The sequence below is a fragment of the Pleurodeles waltl genome, chromosome 7, assembly GCF_031143425.1.
Source record: "Pleurodeles waltl isolate 20211129_DDA chromosome 7, aPleWal1.hap1.20221129, whole genome shotgun sequence".
Lineage (NCBI taxonomy): Eukaryota > Metazoa > Chordata > Amphibia > Caudata > Salamandridae > Pleurodeles > Pleurodeles waltl.
Window position 1 is genome coordinate 1257420755 of NC_090446.1, and position 26055 is coordinate 1257446809.

General features: G+C 42.3%; 1 protein-coding gene across 1 annotated transcript in view; it reads right to left on the minus strand.

Annotated features, from left to right (window-relative positions):
- Window positions 1-15245, minus strand: part of DHRS7C (dehydrogenase/reductase 7C) — a 151406-nt gene extending 136161 nt beyond the window's left edge. The window contains exons 1-2 of the mRNA XM_069200421.1: window positions 15152-15245; window positions 14720-14879 (exon numbers count right to left, since the gene is read on the minus strand). Of these exons, the coding sequence (XP_069056522.1) occupies window positions 14720-14873 (154 nt within the window). The 5' untranslated portion in view covers window positions 14874-14879; window positions 15152-15245. The remainder of the gene's footprint in view (window positions 1-14719; window positions 14880-15151) is intronic.
- Window positions 15246-26055: the final 10810 nt, after the last annotated feature.

Sequence of the window (26055 nt, forward strand, 5' to 3'; positions counted from 1 at the left end):
CATGAAATTCAGACAGGGTTGCGGTTCAATGTCGCCAGCTTGACTCTCATCGATGGATCAGTCACCTTATGGAGCTTTTTTCCAAAGTTGCTCCAAACTTCTGGATCTTCTTCCAGAGGTACTTTTTTGGTCCTCAAAGTGTCCACAAACTTGATCCAAGGTTCCAGAAGCTCTGAGTTGCTCTTTGGAAATAGGGACTACAGTTCCCATAATGCACCTGGTAAAAATCCTCAAATTGACACTGGTCAGCCGGCTGATTCTTGCAGGACCTGATGCAGGGGACTCTGGTCAGATCCTTTATACCCTTAGCTTACAGGGAGTCCACTCCTGAAGTTGCAGAAGCAAGGCAAAGTAATTTTCTTTTTGAAGCCCAAAGTGTGCAGCTGGTGCAGTCCTTGTGAATGCAGTGGCCAGGTGCAACCCAGAGGTCCAGCAGGGTAGTCCTTCTTCTCCAGTATCTTCTTCTAGCAGAGATCTGAATTGTGGGGCAGCTCTTTTTTTTTATTTCTTGCTCCTCTACTATCTAATCAGCGGGGCTCCTAGCTGTCTGGGGGTGCAGGAAATGGGGGATGTCCAGTTTCTGTCCAAAGTGGCTTTCTGTCCTTTGAAGACCAGTTTGGCTGCTCTTCCCCATCCTTCTCTGCCATCTACTGTAGCAGTTCTATGCCCCCATCTGCTTCCTTTGTATCAGCCCAGGCCACTTCACACCTCATTAAGGCAGCCTGGCTCAGGATGCCTGAGGCTGACCAATCAGGAAAGAACTCTGCAGGGCTGAAGTTGGTAACTTTCAGAAACAGTTCTAAAACTCTTTATCTGTGCTAATTGAGAGCTGAGAGCACCTTCTCTCCCACCAGAACTGAAGCCTGCCTGGCTATGAAGACAAAAGGGAGACAGGCCTGGGTGTGAGCTACATCTACCAGGAACATAGTAGGCATCTTTTGAAGATATGCAAGGGGCTGGGCACAGCCCCCAGGCCATCTTGTTTAAAGGTAGGTCAACCTTTCCCCACCCCCAAGGCCAATGACTCAGGTCTAGGATCCAATTCACATCTCTTTAAGAGATGGATGACAGTTGGAAGTTCAGTCAAAGGGGTTTCTAGTAGTGTTAGGCAGGTAATCAGTGACTTTAAAAAAAGATTATTTGTAAAATATTTAGTACAAATCAGACTTTACCAATGATTTAGAACTGCAATAAATATTTTTCAAACTATAAATAATTATTTTTTTATCTACTGCCTAGGTGAAACTTTATTTAATTTTAATGATGCATTGTCACTGTGAGAACATTTTAAACATTAAACGTTTATATGTCCTTTTTTATAATAATATGCACCCTGCCTAATGGCCATTTAAGGCCTACAAAGGGATGACTTACCAATGTTTGAAATAATGGTTTCATTGTTTCAAATTAAGTATTTTGGCTGGTCATTTCAAAGGTGGTTCCTCTTTAGGTGTAGGAGCATTGCCCCCTGCTTGTGAGTTGCCGTAATTTAAATAGTCCCTGAGTCCCACTCTTGACTCTCCTAAGGACTGGGGTCGACTTTGCTTATGAGTTTGTACATTGTGGGGGCAGGGTGTGGCCTACATTGTTTCTTGGCAATGGTGGAAGCTGGCTGAAGTTCATTGTGCATGTCTGGTTGTACATTTTACCTCTATGTCCAAACTGACAAGCGCACTTTGAGCCTCTCACACCCATGCTCTGTTCGGAAATCAGAGGAAACACAGCACAGCCCCTTGGAGTCTATTAGAGTGCCGTGTTAACCAGTCCAAACCAGTTCCTCAGTTGCTCTCATGCAGTTTGAAGTATAAAACTCATGAGAGCAAAGTCATGATTGGTTGTGGTCTGGTTGGCCTGATCCCACATGTGCATTTGATTAGACAGCGAGGGGGCAGGATCATTAAAGAACATGACCAACCACTGTATGACCTTATTGTGAAACCACACTGTGATTGATTATGTTTCTTTAAGGGTGTGCAATGATGATTCTTTTTGCCTCATGCACAGTGTCAGTGAGGGGAGCAGATGATCGTTCTCCTGCAGGCCACAGAGAGCATGAGGACACCGACTCTCTGAATGGCCAGGTACTGCAAATATAACACTGTCCCTTATTTAGTAATTTTCGCAATATAGCTCTCCTAAAAGATGGAAATCACACAAAAAAAGAAGCAATTCATGTCAGCAATTCCACCCTAAGTCAGTCCCACCGAATTACCCATCTCATGTTCAGTACTTAAACAAAGAATTCTTGTGAGCTTTTTTCCGATTCCATCCTGAAACTCTGTAAGAGTTTAATCACGTGTGCTGCGCAATGGAATGAAGAAATTAGCCAAAAGAGCCAGAGCACAATTCATCAAGCATTAAAAAAGAGCACAGTTATCATATCTAATTAGTGTTAAAATGATGTTTCCCTTTGAAATATTTAATTAGCTCAGTTTTATTACACAAACATTCTTGATGTGGAGCATTCTGCACAGTGTGGGGCAAAACCTGAAGTCGTGCTTGTTGTTCCCAGATGTCCAGCAGGCCACAGAGGGCATGAGTACAGCACACAGAATCTCAGGAATGCCCGGGTACTGCAGAGCACTGAAACTGCTCTTTCATTTTGTGATCCTGACTGTGAAACCCTGATCGAGGAAATAATATGATCGCAATATGTCAGTGCTGGAATAGTGGTCCAGTGTAGACCAGAGTAGTATTTCGGGTTTTGAAGTCTGTTATTTTCTCCTATTCTAAGTTTTTGTGAGGGAGAACCCACAAAATCTCCACAATGTTCATCAGCCTTACTCACTATGCACGCTCAAGTCAAACCTGCCTCTAACATTTATGCTCCACCACTTTGAAAAGTCACCAGCCACCACTGGGTCAATTAATCCTGCACATCTAAGTTACTGGTGGAGGTTACTAAGTCATGTTTACCGTGTCACTTTAGCAACACTTAGGCCCGTATTTATACTTTTTTTGCGCCGCATTTGCGTCGTTTTTTGACGCAAAAACGGCGCAAACTTGCAAAATGCCATTGCATTTTGTAGGTTTGCGCCGTTTTGTGCCAAAAAGCGGCGCAAATGCGGCGCTAAAAAAAGTATAAATACGGGCCTTAATTTATAGGCCCAGGGCACACTTTGTAAGGTATACTAGGGATGTGGAGAGAAGTGATCATGCAAATAAGAGGGATTATCCAACACCCACGTCCTCTGTGTAGACACCTACCTGCAAGACAACTGCTTACATGCAAAGCAGATTAAGAAAATCCTTCACCGAAGAAGTCAGAAACAAACTCTGTGCTGCAAGGTCCAAGGCCGCCTTTATTAGGCAACATTGTAACAACTCCTGATATAGACTAATGTCTCTACTTCCTTAGGTAAATTCATAAACGACTCGAAGAAGGCATTGATAGATCATGGAACGCATGCCAAACTGAACGTCTGGATCTTTCAGCCCCTTTCAAAACGTTTATATGTGGCATTCATTGCTGAAGAGCAAGGTACCCAATAGACTCTGACATCGTAGCAGGCCGGTTGGATGTTACTTCGAACTGACCCTAAAACTAGACTTCGAAGAAATGAAGCGAGTCCTTCAGCTGAAGGACACCTATTTAGCAAACTGTTTGTCAACGAATTTCTTAAATTTGTCAACACTTTCCTTGCTTCCCTGTCACCTTTTCCCACTTGCAGGCCCTTTTTAAAAGCTGCTTTCTTCCGTTCTCACTCTTTTCCTATCTCTATATCTTCCTACTTTCTCTATTTTCTTGCTTTATGCATTTTGTTGTGGGTCAAAGTCTGATATTGAAAAATAAGTTGCAGTCCCGAAATGAATGAGTCCACACCATCTGCAACCACCTGCATAAATTAATCACTGCGCAGAGCATATAAAGCTTATTGCAAAACATATATGGGCTATGTATAGCACACATTGCATTTGAAAACTAAAACTGAACAAGAAAGTAATTTTAAAAAGAACAACCTATTGGAACACTAAAAAAGAACTAATGTCGAAAGTAGAACTACTTCAAACAAAATCTCATCACGTGTACCACTTAAATAAAATGCCCGGCTGCTGCATTTTATCGGCTTTGCTTAATGTGCACCAACTGTTCTGCATCAATCGTACTATTGTACGTTTAAGGCACATTATGAACAATGTATTCTGTTACTGCCTGACAGCTATTAGAGCCATAAAACGAAATGAGGCAAATTACACACTATTTACAAATATGTCTTTGGGCGCTAAACGGCACCACCGAGGGAAATTAGAGCACAGGAAAAAAGACACCAACCTGGAAAATCAATGTTATCCAGGCCTCTATCTTTTCTTCAAATTTTTATTTTACACAGCGAATTAAAAGAAAACATTCTTCTTACTGAAGGTCGTAAAATGCTATTTTCACAAGAGAAAGGTCCAGCAGGTGGCAATGTTGGACAGATGGAAAATAATGGCTGTTTACTAGGGCTCAGACAGAATTTGGTATTTAGACCTGATATTATTGTGGGATTTTAGAAGAGGGAAATCTATGAGATATTTATCCCCTCTACAATGTCAGTGTATCTTGCAGATGAACTACCGACCAAATATAATACAATTTAATTTGCAAAAAAATGGCTTTAGTTTGCGCACAGACTATTTGCAAATTCAATCTGATTTTGGGAACCGGCCTAAATAAACACTATTAGGCTGGTTTCCACAATTGCCATTCGGAGGGGTTGCAGAATGACCTGCCTAATTATTATTCATTAGGTAGGTTGCAATTTGCCATCCTCCGTAATTGGCTGCAAAAACATGGATACAGTCCGGCAAAGGAGGGCGACCGCAATCCCCTATTTGCATTCCCAAACAGGAAGCTTATGTTTTCTGTTTTTTTAAATGCAGCCCAAGGTCCTTAAAGGGATTAAAGTCGTCAAGGCCAGAGCTGAAGATGTTTACCTTGAGAGCCAACATCTTGTGAAACCGCAACCCCTCTCTCCGTGTTATGTCGCACTGTCAGATGACAATATCAGCAATTCTAGGGAGGTCTTAAGGATGGAATGCGGCTTTGCATGTAAAGCTTAGCATAAGGAATTCCGAACCAGTTTTGAAGGGTGTCGGGGATACCATTTACTCTCCTGAAGCCAAGGATTTCAGAGTGTCATAAGACAACATGATGGAGCCGCCTATCAGAATGTTTGTCTCCCATAACTCACAGATATTCATTGGCCTTGGGCTGAACGGGGGTGGCCTGATTGGTTCTGCCCCGTGCATTCAGGGGCTGCAGGGGCCTGCATTACGCCCTTGGGATTACACAATTTACAGACACAAATGTAGCGCTGCATTGATATTATATAGTCTTGCCACATATACTACAGTTTAGTGACCCTCATGTAATTTAAGAAGCCCCTGTCCAACCCCGGGCCTATTGTGTATTACCCCAGATCATCTCTGCTCCCCTGATGCCCCTCTTTGTCTTTTCCCCCATCAAGTCTATCACCCTTATGCCTCTAGTGTGCTATTACATCCAAGGGGTAGGTGTGACATGCATTATAGTTCAATTACTGTCAAGTATGAGGAACACTCCAGCGCTGGCATAACAAAACTCGAGGAGTTCCCCTGCAAGGTGAGGTAAGGAGGAACCTGAACCCTGGCATTCGTACCCCGCTAGCTGTCCTCTCTTCCCATGTTTATATTGTTCCCCAACTGTTCCATCTCCACAATGTAGTACACCTTTTGAAAAAACACATATCCTTAAAGACAATTTATCGATGCAATAAAATTCAGGTGTTCTAGAATAATCCTTCAGCATAAACTCTTCTAAGTACATGAGTTTTGTTACTTACAATTTGAGTTCAATAAAATCTCCCACTATTACAGAGGCATAGCCATCAATAGAGGGAAAATACATAAAGCATTGGCATCCTGAGAGCAGCCTGGGTTTAGTCCTGAAAACGCATAACTTTGGCTGTGCCATTGTGGGTCGCAGGATTGACATAAGACTGTAAGCAACATTACTTATTGTAAAGTGGGGTATCTAAATGAGTTATTGAAGGTGAATTCACAAAAGAAGATTAATAATTCATATGTGTGTTCTAATGCTACTTTTAACATGTTGAATTATAATATGTGCACATATTTATATTCATTCACTTTCAATAAGAAATTATGGTAAACGTGCATATTATCATATTTATATATAATTATGTTACAATTATGATACAAGATGCACATATAATCATGTATTTTGAATGTGCATTGAAATGCCATATTAAGTTAGCTTAACAAAACAGGCCTGAAATGTTGATTTGTGTGTCTAACCTTCAATGTGGAGTTTGCTCGCGTTGCAATATTCTTTATTTGCAGGTGCACCCGTCCGAGTCTACCATTAATGAAAAGCATATTGTGTGTCTGAGATAGTAGGATACAAGAGGATACTTTGGCAATGACAAGGGGAGTGCTAATGAACCGAGAAGAAAGACTCCTATTTATGTACCATGGTCCTAGAGGGTCTCAATGTCATCCTGATGTTTGATTCATGGATAAGAACTTGAAGACAGTTGCCAATTTCAACTCTCCAAGGAAGATGGAAAGTTACTGGTGTTGGATGGCGTGGTTTTCTCAAAGATTCTGTAAGGTTTAATTGGTACTTACTCAGCTAGAAAAGATAAGATTCCCTTAATCCTTTGATGAGAGTAGGTTCCCCTGAGACTTGGAGGGGAACAGACTTCTCTACGTTTTCCTGTTGAGTGGCATTGCACCACACAGTGCCTCTCTATCAGAACTTCTACTGAGGTTTCTGCTATGCTGACACTTTCCTAATATTTCCATAGTTTCTTATATTTCCTGAGCTATAATCAGGATTTCCCTATAGCTTTGCTTGAATATTTAGATTCAATTATATTTTTCCAATCATGAAGTAAGAGGACCATGACCTGTACACTGATCACCAAATCCTATTTCTTTTCTTTCCTTATGCTGCAACCGAGATCCTTGTACGCCTTATTCTTGTATGATTTAATTTTATTCAACGCTTTGCTTCACCTTTGCTGATTTTTTACTTATATAGCATGTTTTTGAGACTTATTTACATATGTTTGGCCTTAAATTTGTACTAAATTATTTAACTTTACTTTTCATCCCTGAGATTTAATGAGTGACCAAATAGGTTAAACTATTACATATTGAAGAGTCAATTGTAACTCCCTTTACACCTCAAGCCTCCTAGAAAGGTCAGTTGAAAGAAGAGGAACAAGAAAAATGGGCCCAGAATGTCAGCAATCCTCTAACAACTGATAGCAGGCCAGATATAATGACAAGACAGATAAGTAAATAGTTATAATTTTCACTAACTCAAGAGCTGCCTAATTATATACCCTTTTAATTCCCGAGAACGGGCTGTTATTATGCAAATACAATATTACTATCCAGCTTTGAGCGTATCCTCTAATGCACTGAAACAGGTGATATGTTAGCCCATTACTGATCTTTAAATCATTAATTTAGCTGATATCCGCTTGAATGTACTACTGTATTGTCTGAGGGTTTGTCTTTTGTTACTTACAGTAAGTCTGTAAATAACTGACAAAGTCACCATCCCATAAACCACATAATTCTACTCCTATGATGGCCTGGGAAAGTGCCCTGTAGTATCGCATGACAGATCTGTAAATTAGTGGAAATTAACCATCCTAAGAGCTAATTGTTCGGAGATGAACACTAGTCAAAGCTGGGCTAAAAGTCTTTCCAGGAAGGGGATGAGGAACACAACGCCTGAAACTTTGTGAGGGTGTAAATTAAAGGGTTTCTCCATGGGGAACATGTTTTCGTAGTGCATAAAAATGTGCAAGGTAAAAGGGTGCCTTTCACCATTGCAGAATTGCACTGTGCAGAGGAATCTGATGAGTGACTGTGCCAATTGGGTCTTCCAAAGCATTCAGTCATACTCAAAAGATCAATGATTAGATACTTTCACTACATTTAATCAAGCAGGCTTGATGTCTTGTGATTTTGATTTCTTATGTAGTATGGCTGAGTCTATTCTAAAACTTCTACGAAACACCTAATGACCACACGTCATGTTGCAAAAATAAAATGTTAAAAGAGATTGTGATGACTAAGTTTGTCAGTTATTTAATTATTCCTTTAGGCAAGATCTGTATAACTTTGCAAATTAAAAAATGCTGTATACATAAATAGAGAAAAGTAACAAATGATCCCTTATTACTTCAGTACTTCAACATCAATCTCTTCCCCCAAAGTATGGTACCAGTAAAGAGTGAACTTCGCCAGGCATGTTGTGCATATTGTTCACTCACATCACTTAATTGCATTTGGGAACCGTGTGTGCATGGTTTTACAGTGGAGCGTGACATTTGCCTTCAAGCACAATGACATGTTGCATATATAACAACAATTTAATGCTAAAATAGACTATTTCACTGCCCATTTTCCAACAAAGTCAAACGTCGGAAGTGCATCATAACATCTCTGCTGCAATTTGACTCTTAAATGGAGCTAAACAAGCAAGCCAGAGACGGTCCGATGCGATTTTCACCTAAGAAGGTAAGTGCCTTGTGATGTCAAATATTTGAGAGACAGTAGCAAGTACTCCAGTGCTATGAGCAACTTCCTCTTCGCAGATCATTTCAATTTCACACACACAGATACCCCCAAAAAGCAACCACAATAGTGACAATGCTGCAGTATATATGTTGATCGATGTAATTGTTCACATAATCCTGCAGATAGGTGTGCCATATGATGCTCTGAAAAGCTGTTGTTGTATCTGCTGAATACACTAAAATATTAGTAAAGAATTGTTATTTTAAAAAACGGCGAGCATGTGTTTTTATTAATCATCAATCACGTTCAATTGATGTGTACCGCATTCTGTCAGTTTTTTATAACACAAGCTAAGAATGCCTGAACAGTTCCACAAGAAGGATAACACCAGGATGATGGACACGCAGTGGAATATTCACTAATTTTCATAAAACTAAATAAGGTGTGGAAGACAGGGACTCCAGTCCCATGCCTCAGGGAGAAGAGCTAGCCATAATCGCTGATGTAACATAGAAATGTTATAGCTTTTTGTCTTATAAAGCAAGGTGGTGGTTGCTATGGTTTTGAGTCCAATAATTTGCCTAACATCAGGAAAATGTTAGGAGTCAGGGCAAAAACCAAGAAACACACGATAAGAAGCAGTCTTGGTGGCATTTTCCTTACCCATCCACATACACACTGAGGGAAGGAGTTGGATATTTTGGAAGACTGGGCAGGAGAGTCTAGAAAAGACAGATTTACCCCTTATAAAGTCTATAGATACTCACTTATGGATTGGGCATTCACTTCAGCAAGTATTTAAACCCTTCAACTCTGAAGGCAATGATTTTGTAGTTGTTTGGCTTAGGTCCTGGATGTCTAGATCAGTGGTTCCCAAGCTGTGTTCTGGTGACCCCAGAGGGCCCGCAAAGCCTCCTCAGGGGGTCTGTGACTGCTCAGAAACTTTAATAATATTAACAGATTAGGTGCCCAGCTTTCAATAATGACTCTCTGGGGAGTCCCCAGATTCCAATAATGATTCAGTGGGGGTCCCTGGGCTCCAGTAATGATAAAGTGGGGGTCCAGAGAAGTCAAAAGTTTGGGAACCACTGGTCTAGATCATCAGCCAACCTCCTGTTCCTTCATGTTAGTATTTTACCTTCCTTTCGTTTTCTCTTGGTCCTTTGGTTAGAGAACCTATGCCCATTCTCTGTTTATATGTTAGCTTGTGATTCCTACTGTTGTGTTTTGCTTCACCCTCACCTCTCCTTGGCATGATGTGGTTCTTTCGCAGTGTTTGATTGGTCCGAGTGCTTATGAATGCTATATCTACCTTGGGGAATGGTAAGTTATAAAAAATGTCTCTTTCATCATATCTATAACCCACTAAGAGTGCACTACACATCTGAGAAACACCTATGTTTTTTATATTATAACATCTGCATTGAGGCACTGTAAGGCTTTGCTGTAGTTAGTGAAAATCTTTATGCACAAAGGAAATACAGGACTCCATAATGTATAAGAAAACTTCTTCTACATTAGTTCTCCATGTTAGACAAAGTATTGTAAAAAGATGAATCATGGCACCCACATGCCTTCCTCTAACATGTTCACAGAATAACGTGCATTGACTAAGCATATGTCATTATCCACAGGACTAATGTGTTGAAAGATGGTAGAAGCACGTAAATGAATCAAGCCCTAATTCTCATTAGGCTGTCACGCTCTCACTTCGGGTATAGTCATGTGGCCACACTGTAAGGAAGTGGGATTGTAGGTACTGCTTATGTGCATGGAGGTGGTGCTTTAAATCAACTACTGCTAGGTTCTTTTCAACGAATGAAAGGCTGTCCATCATCACGGAGTTTGTACTGTCTCCAAACCCTCTGCTTCTGTGAGGGCCTGCATCAGGTTTGTCTTGCTTATCAGTGAGGGTGCTAATAACATTTCTAAAGTCATCTCATCCGAAAAGGCTAATTCAGTTTCGTCTGCCATTTTTTCTACAGGCCATCACTAGTTGTCAGTCCTACCGATAATTTTCGATAGGCCAAATCTTTCAAAGGACATTGAGGTATTTACATACAGGCCTTATTTTTTAGAAAGTTTGCTCAATGTGCTTCCCACAGATGTGTGCCACTCATCTACTCTGATCTCCAAAGCCATGCCGCCATCTAGCATTACGACAAAACCCACTTACTTCTTCAAGGGTAGCATGCGTTGCCCCAACCTACTTAAGTCCTCATGTGATCCTTTCCCCGCAGATGTTATAGGGAGCCATAAGGCCTTCATTTATAAGTGTTTCCATGTAGTCGCCTCGAGGAAGCACTCCTGTGTTGATGCGTTCTACACCAGAGGCTTTGGAGATTAAAGCCACTTGATGGATCATTTGGAGATTGAATGATAATTTGCATACTTTTGTTTTTCCTTCCTAGTGATACTACACGCTGTGCATGTTGTCCACTCCTGATTACAAATGCTTGTGTATTTCGTGTCCCGTTGTTTTCGCACAAAACATGAGTTTGTAGAGTGGGCAGTGGGGTGAATGATAAGCACACAACTGACATGTGGAGCCTTTAAAAGCAAATATATTTGTAAAAGTATTTGCGTTTTTTTGTAATTTTCTATTTTTTCTGGCAACGAAAGTGGGAAACTCTACATTAATTAAAGAAAAAAATTTTCTTAAAAAATACATTATATGTTTAAATGTTGTATGACTTGTTTGTGACTGAAAAGTCGAATATCCAGACATCCAGGAATTAGACTTGTCCCGGAGCATGTAAACATTTCCTTATAGCCCTGATAAAAGCCCTGAACCCTTTGGTCTAATGGGACTCGGGCTGAATTATGTTGACTAACATAGAGAGGGCATAGGATCATAATTTCCACATACTCAGATTTTATTTTTAACCATACCAGAAACCCCACCACTAATAGGGATCCCTTAGATGTTTTCTAGGTACTTTTAGCATATGACCCTGGTAGAAGAAATTATCTTAAGTGCTCCGGTTGAGCCCATCCGGATTTTTAGGGACCAGGAGGAGACCTGAGGATCAATCATGACACTAATAGGGTGCGTGAGGGTCTTCTAAATAACACTGAGTGATGTCCTGACTAGGACAGTGCTCCACTTTACAAATAATTTCAACCCGCCGCTGAGATGGGTCAATACAGCTAGGACAGTTGAGATGATTTATGAAAATCATTGTCATTGCCAAATGATTAAAATGAAGTGGAACTAGTTGTTTCACATTTCAGTGGAAATAATGCTAATTGGAGTGCTCCCTTGCTAGGTATAAGCTTTCCATTCCTATAGAATGTCTCTGGCTTCTACAAGCAGATAAGGAAAGTATGCTAATTATGCTAACGCAGCAAAGCATAGGGCGACCCACTGCTTTAAATGGGAGCGTCCTCTTAACTCCTGCCTTTGACCTTTAATAATGACGCTAAAAATGGCATCGTGAAATCTAGTAAATTTCACTGCACTATTTTTCTGGGCCTCCCTATGTGGGAACACCCCCCTTTCATGCATTATGCCAGGCGCAGGCGTAATGTGGCATAAGGGTTTACAAAGTGGTGCAATGCTTGCATTGCATCACTTTGTAAATGTGGTGCATGGGAAATGCCACCTTAAAGCCACATTTGCGTCAAAACAATTATGCAAATGTGGTGAAAGGTGGTGTTAGGGGCATCATAGAGAAGCCCCAGGGTGTTCAAGAATATGGCAGTGTTAGTTTATGTAGCCAAAAGAGGGACTATGGGCAGAAACAGGTTGGTTCTATAGGTAAGCAATTGCACACAGCCACTTAGCACCAACCACAGGAGGGTGCCAGATTGCTGCTGGTAGGAGCAAATGCTGCAGGCATTACTGTACATAAGACAAGATTAGTTGTCTTCAATAGGCTAGTATCACACAAATGGCAGAGGAGGAATTGGACTTGCTCCAAAGTTATGGGGGGTCAGGGGAGGAAGGAGGACATGTCCTCCCATCCAAAGCATAAAACACAATACAGTGTCCTAAAAAGGCATTATGTAGCATCCTACTGTGTTACCACAAGTCCACAGTCATTACTGATTAGTCTTAAGACCACTGTTGACTCAGCTTGAGTAGGATAATGCATCTCTTTCACCACCACTACAGGTAAACTGAGTGACTGAGCAAGAAATGTGGACATTGTAATAAGAGAAGGTGGCAAAAAGTCGAGCCATGTAAGGTGACAAGGTTCTTGTGCAGACCCTGGACATAACCCAAGCACTAGCCCATGCATCAAGCATGTGTCAGTAAACAGGCAGGAGTGGTCTGAAACTTAGTATTAATGTCCTGGCTATGCTTCATAGCACAGTTGCAGTAATAGCAGGAGTCGTGTTATGAAGATGTTAATTGTTTCACAGGAGGTCTGTGTACCCTTTGAGGTACTGCGTTGTCTAAATGCAGACGTTTACCTTGGGTATTTTTGAGTTTGTGCACAAACTGCAGAGCTTGAAAAGAATAAGCAGTAGTTACTGCTTCTTGGCTTTAAGCTGTGCTGAAATACAGTAAATGAGCGAATTTCTGAATGAAGTGCTTGTACTTTAGTCAGTGCAATATTTTCAAAGAGGCTTTGTGCCAGCACACCCTTTCATGATATGCTAGGTCGTACGCCCGTGTCTGTGGAAATGTGTGCATGTGTAAAAAAAATTGCACTTTACATAACATTGCAAAACCTATTGCCACTGGCCATATTGCCAAATTAGATTGATATTTCAAATAAGTACCAACCATTTTTCTTTAGGCACTTTGCATTAACATTCAGATACATGCAAATACCTTTGCACATGAGCATTCTTTTTTAAAACACCCCTGGGACTATATCATTCAGTCAAGCAGCGGTTTCTATGCGTTTGCGAAGCCTAAAGCTCATACTGGTAACTCTGAATCTCCACACACAAACTTCAAATAAAAAATAAAACAGTTGACATAACCGAGCGGATTCAAAGCTCCGCCTTGATCGCCGAGAGAGAGACGAAAGGAAAAAGAAGTTCGCTCCCAGTCAAAGTTATGGACAAAAGTGCAATTATCCATGTAACTGGGCTATGTCCAATGCGGTAACAAAGCCGCCCTAAGAAGGGATAAACCTAAAGCAGTTACCAACCAAAACCAAAGATTTTTGGATGGCAATCCCATGTATGAGTGATAGTGATGGGCGTGAGGTGGTCGTGGTTACAAGCCCAGATACATACTAACACGTCAGAAAAGCAGTGCTTGCGCGCTACTATGTTCGAGCTAAAAAACAGGTGCTCAGCTCTGCGCTGAACAAGCGCAGCAGTTCGTAACATAGCAACTGGGGCCATATCATGGTGGCCTTGCTCCAGTACTGAATTTGTGCTTGCTGTTTCCGGTGATGAGCGCGCCTCTTATTTTAGAGGGCCGGGGCTTATTCTTCTGCCCCAAGCATTTGCTGCGCACAAAAGCCTCATATGAGAAAGACGGCGGAAGGGAAAAACGAAAACGCTTCACAAAGGGAGAAAGTAGAAAGCTGCAAGAGTGAGTTTAAGAGGTAGGGGTGGCTTTACATGGATTAAAGAGGCCCAAAATGTCTTCAGGATTACGCCGCCTCAGTATTTCGTGTTCCCACAGTTAATTGCAGCAGCCGCGTGTTTTGGGCACTGGCACGTTTATATTTACAAATTAAGCACTGCCTTGCCCAGAACCACGCATCAGTTTTTTTTCGCTTTATAGTTTTAAAATATTACTCTTAATTTTTCCGAGTTGATGCATGCACTTTACACAGACCAAGTAGGAGTCAGAGGGAGGCAATCTCTGCGCCCTGTTTCCTACTTGCTTAAAGTTCGTACGTTAACTCTCGGAGAATTTAAATGTTTGAACTGTAGACGCGTCCAACTTAAAAGAACAGAAACTGTGCTCTGCTCAGAGCCATCATAACACACCCCTTGGTTTTGTTTAGGGACGTTGTACTTGATTGTGCGAACTTCGTATCGATGTTTTTATTTATTTTTTAAATCCTGCAATTGTACTGAGAAAATACATGTTTCTACAAACTAAAAACATTCATCAATCAACATGAAAAAACATAATTTTGCATATTATTTCAAAGAATTTCCCTGTCAAATGCGCCTACCCCATATTAAAAAAAATTGATATCACAGCATTCCATCTGAAACAAAGTAGTGTCCAAGTAGGCCGTCTGCCCACCCGATAGACATGAAGCTGCGACTGTACCTTTGCCGAGCCCGGATATGGCGTCGGTTATCACCACCACTTTGTTCCGCACAGCTGACTTGGACATCAGTCTGACAACTTCTCTATAAATATAAATGATTCCACTGATTCCAAACAGAAGGAGGGGCAACACAAGAAAAGCCAAGACGCCCATCGTTCACTGGAGAGGAAGAAAAGGCACATTTGCTTTACACTGTATACTAGGAAGACAACAGCAAACGTTGACAATATTCACACCACTCTTAATCGAACCATTATATATAAATGGTGGAAGCAAGGATATTTTTAGATTGCCAAGGTACTGCACGTTTTTCTTGTGGCACAGTTAACATGTATTAACAAAAAGTAGGTGAATATATCAGGAAACATCGTTAAATACTAGTATTCATTAAAAACACGCATTCAAGGTTTCATTACTGTAAAACGACTTACAATTGCCAGGACATAAACGGGACCTCACTTCAGATGTAAACTTCTTGGGCGCTCCCCGGACCCGATATGTATGGAGGCCTGGGGATGTCATGGCTAATTTTAGATCCCAGCCAGTCACAAACTGGAGGCGGTAAATATAGCGTGGACCCATGATCCGTGCGAACAGATGATTGCACTCTCAGGTTTCAAAGCATATGACTGGCGAGTGTGGGAACAGTAAGTCTACCCTCTAGCGGTTCAAAGTCCACCCTTGTGACGTGTCTCAGGATTACTTTCAATTGTCTGTGAATTAGTGGTTACTTCAGTGAATGCATTTAATTCATTGTTATGTGAGCTGCGTGCCTCGTGGTAATGGTTCATCCGGTCCAGGGTATACTTTGCATTGCAGCACTACCAGTTAATATTTCCATGTATCAAAATGTGATTCGCAAGCGCCTTACAAACGTATGGGATACATTTAATTAAATAATAATAATGATAATATTTACTTGTTTTGTATGGTGCTTAATACTCCACCTCCGTTTCTAAGCGCTGTGAATTGCAAATGGTGCCATGTTTCAGAATGATCTCCAGAGACCTAATAATCTGGAATAAGAACACCTTTAGCAATCCACTTCTCAATACCAGGACGCAGTCAAGGCATGGGCCTTAATTACGACCCTGGCGGTCCTGAGACCACCACGGTCGCAGTGGCGGTCGGACCGCTGCCAATGTGGCAGTCCAGCATCCAGATAACGACTGTGGCGAACGTGCCATGGTGGGACTGCCAGCAACGCCATGTTTTCATGGGTGGTCTCAATCCGCCAAGGCAGCACTGCAAGCTGCGCTGCCCTGGGGATTAGACCCCTCTCTCCTCTGGCGTTTACATGGCGGTTGCACCACCATGTAATTGCTGGCGGAGACGGGGTTGAAAGGGGCACCATGGGGGCCCCTGCACTGCCCATGCACTTGGCATGGGCAGTGCAGGGGATGAAATGGCCAGGCCTGTCATGCTTTTCACTGTCTGCTCTGCTTTGCAGTGGAAAGTGCGACGGGTGCTGGTGCACCTTATGCACCACAATATTGCCGCCGGCTCAATTAAGAGCCGGCCTCAATGTTGTGAGCTGTTTCCCACTGGGCCAGCGGGAGGAAACTCTGTTTCCACCCACTGACCCAGTGGGAAACTTGTAATAGGGGCAGCAGGAATTTTTGGTATTCACAAACTTCGAGTTTAATTTTCGTAATAGTAATTTTATGACTGCCGAGACTCTGCAAATAAAAAGGTAAGCATGACCTATCTTTTTATGTGCTGAGTTCTCTGTCCCAACTGCTTGGTCTCCTCTGTGAATAAGCCCCTCTGAGTGTAAACTTTCTACAAAAGTTAGCTACAATTCTCCACCCCCAGAGTAAAGCAATTTGATTTCTGTTGTGTGGGTAGGTGACATCCCTCCCTATATCTCTCCATGTTCCTCCCTAAACACCATTTATTTCTCCTTAATTCCATCCCCTTTAGTTATATGCCTTTTCCCCACCGACTCACTCCAATCCCTCCATCATTTACTAATAAAATGTATGCTTACATATGTGGGGAATCCACGTTTGGGGCACAGAACTCCCCACATAGTATATGCATTGCAGAGTCATAAAACTCTGCACATAGTTTCTGAATTTCAATTTTTGGAACGTTTTGTAGGAATATAAAGTGTAGTTTGAGAATAATTCCCTATATGCTAAAGGACTCACAACACAGTGGGACTTCCCTGGATAGGGCAGCCCTTTGGCCTTGCCATCAGAATCAGTGCCACCCAAGCTGTGGCCCTTTGGACTAGTTCAAAACATAAAGCCAGGAGACACATTTGTTAATCTCGGCCTACTATTTGGGCTCCTGTGATTCAATTTTCTGGCTCTAAATTTGAAAAAGAAGCAGAAAAAGATGATTATCTGATCTAATGTGGGAATTGCATCATGATGCTCACATGCAGGCATTTATACTGTAAGCAGGAGGCATTGTGATACCTCTGCGACTACTGTGTAAACTCAGCTATTCCAAATCTCATATGAAAAATGTCTCCCTTGAAGACTTGAAGGCGGCCCATGTAAGCAGTGGCAATGGGAAAAACAGGGAAATTCCTGGCTTCAAGGGGCTGATTCCAAACCCACTATTTGTATTTCATGTTAGTTTTCTATTTGGAGTATTCATGACACAAGGTTTGTTAAAAGCTGAAGCTATCAGCAGCCAGACCTACTCAAACAATCCCATACTTAAGAAGTACAATGTTAAAATGTAATTTTCCATATTAACAAATGTTCAATTAACCAGAACAACAATAAATTTGTGAACTGGAAAAGGTTTAAGACCTTAAACCTTGCTATAAATGTGACCAGTGGAAGGTCCTAAAATAAAGAACAGTACATCCCAAGACGCTCTCTCCGCTTATCTATTGTGAAGTGTCAGATCCTTGAACAAACTGCACCTTGAGCGGAAAATGATTTGATGTCCAATGAACCGAGGCAGTTAGTGTTTCCTGTTACTTTCCATGAACAAATATAGCAAACTGACCAACAAAAAAGTATAAATTCTAATTTTTCTAAATAACTGGTCGACCCACTCACCATACGCAAGAAGAACCCAGAAGTGATTCGATTTGAAGAGTCATACCTTTCAAAGAAACAGCTTATGACAGAAGTATTTGAATATGCATGTTTATGACTCTCCTTACAATGTATTGAAATCTTGACTAATTTAATCTAGGGATTAAACAGGATGCTATTTTAACCAACATCATACTTTGGGGAGGCATCTGGGGAGCAGGCAGTGTAAACATATTCCAATCTGTGTTTTTTTAAAATATGTGCTTAGGTACATCATAGTAAAAGGTAGTGGTATATGGAAGACATTTTTAATTACTTCCACAAATGTTTTTTGACATATAAACACACTAATATGTGTATACATAGAGCATTTTCCTCCACCACAAGCGTCTTGAGGGAAAGAATTGGAGGGGTTTAATGTTATGAACAAACCACCAACAATTCTGTGCAGGCCACACACAGGTCAAGGAAGGGATAGACTACATGCCAAAATTGTGGGTACACCCCACACACTGAAATACAGCAATGATAAGACGCTTGATACAGTATTAAGTACCTACAGCAGTACCTCTTGGCTATCCTGTGAGGTGTTGGCCCAGCACTTGATTTCACTCTACACTACAAACAGTGGTTAGAAGGCGGACATATAAAATGCAATGGCTATTTAGAAAAAGATGTCTGCAAAAACAAATCAGTGCATTCACAGTTAATAAATGTAGCTGCTGCAGTTTACAAGAGAAATACTGGTTGTAGCTATCAAACTATTTTCCAATATTCTATTTCTCAGCTTAGGTCTTGTTCACACGTTTTTGCAGAGCTGCATAACTCAGGAACATAGCTGAATATTTCAGTTTTGGGCTTTTTCACAGAATTTATAGAGTTTCATGATTCAGGAGGAAACAACTTCTCCCGCCTACCCCTTTCTGAACCCCCTTCCATGGCTAATCCCACCGAGGGCTTTTCAAGGCTGTTGATAAATTAGTTACATAACAATACAGTTAAAATGAATAACATAGTTATATAACGGCATAAACCCATAAGGAAGCACAGTATAAGCAATCAGGTTTGATATATCACTCATAAACACTGCACACTCACAACCACACGTTTGGTGCAGGGCAATATAATTCCAGGCATGTATGTGTAATAAAAGGTCTTAATGCGAGGGCTGAAAACAATACAGTTGATATTCTTAGGTCAATGAATGGAGTTAATCCCATGATATAAACTGATTCACCTCGACATTGTCATGTCTTCTAAACTAAGAATAGGATAAAAAGGTGCAAGTGACCTTGGGTCACCCCTGGCACTGCGGGGGCCTTTGTTACGCCACTGCATACTTACGAAAATATACAATATTGTCGACATACTCGATATCTTGTCTATGAGACTTTTTATAGAGCAGATCATTTGCAGATTATTTGCACCTAATGTTATGATGGAAGACCATCTCTAGTGATGCATTTTTTCTAGAAGATTGTCTGCTTGGATGAGTGACCTAGAATGTCCACCTCTCAGTGTCTACTTTGCAGACCCAAGGAGGAGGTAATTCAGCCTCAGCATGTTCTTTTAAACCATGGGTACTCGCAAACATTTTCCCAGGGGCCAAAACGTTTGGTCTGTGATGAGCCTGGGGGCCGCATTGATGCCAGGGCTGTGGCGGTCAAGTGGGGTGGCTCGGGGGATTGGTGGCAAGGTAGGTGTAGGAGAAGCAAATTGTATACACCTAGTGACTGAAATAAACAATGGAAAACCAGAAAACCTGGAATGAATCCCAGCTTACCCACTTTTCCAAATTGTGTGATCCTAGGCAATTGTTTAGTCTCACTTCACTCCTTTTTCTGCATTATCACATTTAAGATGACCTTGAAATACATGATTCATGGTGTGCGCTGCACAAAACCTGCCTCTATGTTTGATTTATTAAACTATAATGTTGTTAATGTATGATAGGAACCCAGGCCACTGATAAAGTGCACATACCAAGTGACTGGCCTCTTCAATTTACTATTGGTTGTGTTCTCAGGATAAGGGAAATAATTAATGTTTCAAAATTTATGTTTCCAAATGTATGTTTGAAAACTATCACTTTTAAAGGAATACATCTCAGTGCACTGATAAAAAAATTGTACTAAGGCAAAAAGTTTCTGCATGTTAACTAAATACACATTTTTAATTTTAAAGAGACTGACTTAGTTTTACACTTGTGCTGCAAGATATCTTTAAAACTGAAGGTGTTTCTAAGTGCAGGAGTCCCTAGTTACTTCCTTTCTTTAATACCAATTAAGTTTGAAATAAATGACTGTGTGTGTATTTAATATTTTTATTGTTAGTGCAGAGTTGAGCAAACAGTTGCCAGTGCTCCTGTTGCCCAAGGGGCCGCATGTATAGGTCAGAGGGGCCGCATGAGGCCCACGGGCCGTACTTTGAGTATCCATGTTCTAAACCCTCATTTATCCTCAACGGGGCTCATAAATTAGTTTAAAGTGATTGCTTAGATCAATATTTTCTATAAAGGTTGAATGAAGGGTTAAGTAAGCAATATAATGGGAAGGGACAATAGAGCAAGCTGTAGGCTAGAGCTAAGATGAAATGCGGGCTAGGAAAGGTAGAGGGGCAAATTTGATTCCCGCCCAGGGAGCCACTGGAGCAAATATTAGCTCAGTTTCCAGCATACCTTTGTAAATGTGTGTGCACTCTAAAAAAGTTGTGACTCTGCACCCGCAAGTAGACAGGGGCAGGTTTAATATTTTTTTGTGAATCGGGCCACATGGAACTATAGTAGCTGGAGGTAAATTTGTCACGTTTTCTCACATTGTTGTATGAAGATCATGTGCTTGTATGTTCCATTCCTTGTATCTTATACATCTCTGCTATGTCCTTCTGTAGCAGTGATGTAACAGGTCCATCTTTTTCAAAGAACACGTTCTGCTTTTCTCACGTCAATACCACCATGAGTACACTAAGGGAGCAGCGATAGCTAGAACGTACAGTTAGTATGCAATCCTTAAAGCAAAGCAGAACATGCTGTACATCGCTCATGCTACTTGGGGTGGTTTCATTTGGGTGAAGCAGGTATGCTAACAAACTGTACTGCAGGCCTAATGCACCGAACGTTGGCTGTGCCCTGCTTGTTTTTGGAGTCATGCACGGCTATTTTTAGGTCAAGCGCGCAAGTGCTCTGAAGTGATGTAATCTATCCATGGGCTTTCAACCACGCTCACCCCAGGTCCATCACTATCACTCCTTCATGGGCTTGCCTTTCAAAAATCCTTTGTTACCATTGGTAAATGCTTTACGTTTAACCCTCCTTTAGGCAGTTTTGTTATCGCCTTGGCCATCGACCCTGTTCCATGGATAATTGCACGTATGCCGATACGTTTGACTGCGAGCAAACTTATTTTTCCATTTGTGTCTGTCCTTCACGCTCACACTCATTGCAGCCATGGCTCTCTGAATTGGCTTATTTACATCAACTGTTTCACGTTCCATTTTCAGTTTATGTGACAAGAAAAGTCTAGTTAGGAATTTAAAATGCTAATAGCTCTAACTCAAGCAAATGCGAGACCCATTGCATTTCAAATGCTTGTTATATATTTATTATCATATTCCTTCAAAGAAAGAAGTCAAGAAAAGAGCGAAGAGCAGTATTAAAGAGCAGAGAACTCCACTCATGCAATATCAAAAGTATCAGAACCTAATCCCTTAAACACAACAAAGTGCTCCTGGCCCACCATTGTTAATTTTGCAAATAGGGCACCGTGAATCTCTGTACAATAATTATGTCCTATTTCTATCTCAAAAGATGTTCTAGTGTTGGCCCTGGATGGGTGAGATCAGCAGCTAACTGGAGAGTTACAACAGTTGATCATGAAATGGGACCGAACTGGAAGGCAACATTGGGTCCAAAGAAGACTTTTCAACAAAGTAGTTATTATTGCTTTTTACATCGAAACTAAGACGAATCATTGTGATGACACATTATTAACAGACTTTATCATTAAGGAGGGTTTTAAATTACAATTCAAAAGGAAACCAATAAGTACTTTTCTATCTGCTCCCAAGTTAAAGTTACCACTTATTAAATGTAATATGGCAACCCAGTGTTACTCTCTGGAAGATGTAGACCTTAAAACAGTGAAAAACTACTTTGGGAGTTTTTCACTGCCAGGAAATGTAAAACTTAAACCAACATGTCCTGCTGTTCAAATACCATACACCCAGCCATAGGAGCTTTTAAGGTCTACCATAGGGGTGACTGACAAGTATTAAATAGAAGGCTTAGTCCTGGGAAAAGCTTTATTTTGCCAGGCTGAAATTGAACTTAAACACTGCACCACCGACTGCAGTGGCAGGCCTCAGACTTGTTTTGAAGTGCTACATTGGTGCACAGCACAATAGGAGCCACAGGCCCACTAGTAGCATTTGATTTAAAGGTCCTGTACAAGGGAGGTACGAGAAAATTTGATGTGCCAATTAGGTGAAAACCAGTTTTACCATATTTTAGGCAGAGAGCACAAGCACTTAGCACTGGTGCATAGGGTCCTAAAGCCAACATAAACAAATTCATCAAAACAGGAGGGGTGAAGGCAAAATGTTTAGAGGACTACCACCCAAGTTTGTCATGTCTAACAGGCCCAATCTGCCTATATATAGGGAAACCATAATTGATGCATTGTCTAATCCTAAACATACTAATTGTACTCTTCAGTTTATTTAATCCCATGTTTGCCAAAATGTGACCTCCCCAAATTTTTAGAAAGCAAATGTTCATGCTGTCCAATACACCTGAGTGCAAAACGTGGTTCTAGTGAGCTGAGCTGAGCATCACTGTATTAAAAATTTCATCACCAGGGAAACTAACACCTACTTGACTCAATATTTTCCAGACACTGAACCCTTCATGCATTAGGTTGAAAAAAAGTTTTACAAATTTAACCTCTCAGAGACTACAGGCCTGTTATATGAACATGTAGTGGGGAAACAGAAGGTGCAAATGCTCACCCACTTGTGGGACACACTTATCCTTTTGCGACCTAACGTGTGCAGATAGGATGCATTAAACAATCCAAATTTGTGGAGGGGTCAAAATAGACTGTATAATAAATATTATTTAGGCAGTTAGAGAATTGTAATTGACTGCAAAGACAGGAATGGTAGCCTGAAAGGGGCAGTAGAATTACATCTCAGCGTTTGCATTCCTAAAATGGAAACAGGTTCTACTTAATAATATATATTTTCTGTTTGTGCAAATATTGGGAGGAGAAAGTCTTTCAACCTGGTTTTCAAAGGAGTAGCTGTTACACAGGGTTAGATTTCCCATTGTGAATCTGATACCAACCCACCTCAGGTGTCAGTATCTGATCATATTTGGCAACTGCAATTGCAGTCAGAAATCATTGATATATGTCATTGTGAATCACAATTAGGAGTTGGCTCCGGTTTGACAGCCCCTCCTAATTGTGTTTCATAATGAGTTGATGCAGGAGGCTGGCTTGGCTTATAGTGGGTACCTTGTGGTACTTACACCTTGTGCCAGGTCCAGTTATCCCTTATTAGTAGAATAGAGGTGTTCTAGCAGCTTAGGCTGATAGAGGTAGCTATAGCAGAGCAGATTAGGCTGAACTAGGAGACATGCAAAGCTCCTACTATACCACTTATATCACATAGCACTATGGTGGTCATTACAACATTGGTGGTAAAAGCCGCTTACCGCAGTGCAGAACACCGCCAACATAGCGCCGCGGCCGCGGAAATCCGCCACAGCTCTTATGACCCACATCTCGAAATCCGACAAAATTCAGACACCCACACAAGTCCGCCACACCAAAGGTCAGTGATAAACTGGCGAAAACAAAACCTCCACCATCACGCCAACAGAAATACGCCCACTCTATCATGACACACGAATCCATGCGGCTGTGTTTCAACCGCAGTATTCCATTAGCGGTACACACCGCCGCACTCAAAATACACACACTTCTACAAAACACCGCCACATTGGACAATTCAAAATACACACACCTGAGACACATACACACACCACTCCCACACACCCATTACAATATAAAACACACACCCACATCACCCACAAACCCCAACGACCAAAAGTTTAGAAAGAAGGCCAGAGAGAGACACCACCAACCATAAACTAGCATCCACAGGCACTCAACACCATCATGCACACAACTTCCACGCACAAAACACCACACACCACTACATATCACCACACTTATCACCACACACCCCACCCCACACATCACCTACACCACCCCATGGCACGGCAAAGACACCCCAGGTTCTCGGAGGAGGAGCTCAGGGTCATGGTGAAGGAAATCGTCCTTGTAGAGCCACAGCTATTTGGAGCACAGGTGCAGCACAACCTCAATTGCAAGGAAGATGGAGCTATGGAGAAGAATAGTCGACAGGGTCAACGCAGTGGGACAACACCCAAGAAATCGGGACGACATCAGGAAGAGGTGAAACAATCTACGGGGGCAGGTGCGTTCCGTGGTCTCAAGACACCACTTGGCGGTTCAGCGGACTGGCGGCGGACCCCCACAATTAACAACATGGGAGGAGCAGGTCTTGGCGATTCTGCATCCTGAGGGCCTCGCAGGAGTCGGTGGAGGAATGGACTCTGGTAAGTCAAAGCTTTACTAATATATCCCCCACCCTTCCTGCATGCCATCACAAACTCCTACCCGTACCCTCACCCTCAGCACTCCACCAACTCACATATACCCCACTATCACACACCAACCATCCCAACACCAAGCCCTGCATGCAACCCCAACTCATGGACACCCATCACTAAAGCATGCCCACTGCACATACCCATACAACCCCGTAAACCATCATCACACAAGTCCCCACATAGGAATGCAAGCACTGGGGTACACCGGTCATCCACCCATTGCCCACCATGACACACACAGATGCAATATTAAGCTTTTACACCCCTGCAGAACCACTACCCAACGCCACCAGACAGGAGGGTCCAGACATCTCCACCCCACCCACAGAAGAGGCCCACAGTGATGACAGCTCTGTCCAACTGGATCCAGATGACCAGCCCGGACCATCGTGGGCCTCGGGACAGTCCGTTCCCCTCGCACAGGCACAGGCCACCACAGACCTTCCACCCTCTGGTAACACCAGCACAGCACCCACCCAGCGGGCCCATACCTCCGTACCCAGGACACGTCAATCAGCTGTGTGTCCACCACTACAGGGAACCCAGGATAACCCACCATCCCAACAACAACAGGGACCTGGGGGCAGTGGCAGTGGGCACACGGTCCAGGGGATGGAGGCCCAGGAACACAGGGGAACTGGGAGGGCTGCTGTGCGAAAGGGGGCAGACAGGCCAAGGGAACCCACTCTCCACCAGGCCCTCTCCTCCATCATGAGAGCATACCACCACTCCCAGGAAATGATGGCAACGGTTCTAGCCAAGTTTCAGGAGACCCAGCGCATGCAGGAGGAACAGTATCTGGGGTTCAGGGAGGAACTCAGACCCATCAGCTCCGCCCTGGGCACCATCGTATGGTTGCTGAAGGAAATACTAAACACCAGGAGGAACACTGTGGCACTCCGAGGGGCCCCTGACACTAGCATGGACGATGAACTGCCCACCACCTCTGCCGGCGCTAGTGGACAGGAAGCACCACCACAGGACCACCACACCAGCACCCCACCGCCTGCAGATGGAGAACCACCCTGCAAGCAGTCCCTGAGATCCAGGAATAAGACAGAGCACGATGCCAAGACCCCCGCCAAGAAATGAGACCACCCTGATTGTCAACCCACTGTCCCACTTTGTCACCCTGTCCATATTGGAACTGCCCCAGCTCCACTTCCTATGCCCATATGGGCAATGCACCTGGGAGACAAATAGACTGGACCCTGCCATGGACACTCCTCCGCCATCACCCCTCACCATTTAACTTCCCCCTCCAATATTTTGCATTTAAATAAACACACCGAAAGCACCAAGATCTGGAGTCTGTCTGTGATTTTGAAATAGTGTATTTGCAATTACAGTGACAAAATGTTCTTGAAATAGTAATGTCAACATACCTATGTCAGACAGCTCTAGTCCATGAGGAATCTAAGCAGATGACACACGTTGGGACCCACACCTGTGAAACCGTAAGGGAAAGTGACAACTCAGTGACCATACACTGGGTGAGATCGACAGACAGGATAGAGGTAGAAGAGTAAAAGTACTTGTAGTAGGCAGGAATGTATTCTCACCTGTGTTTCACTGGAAATATTGCTGGATGACTGAGTCCCTGTTGTCAATGTCTTCTTCCTCTGCTTCCTCCTCA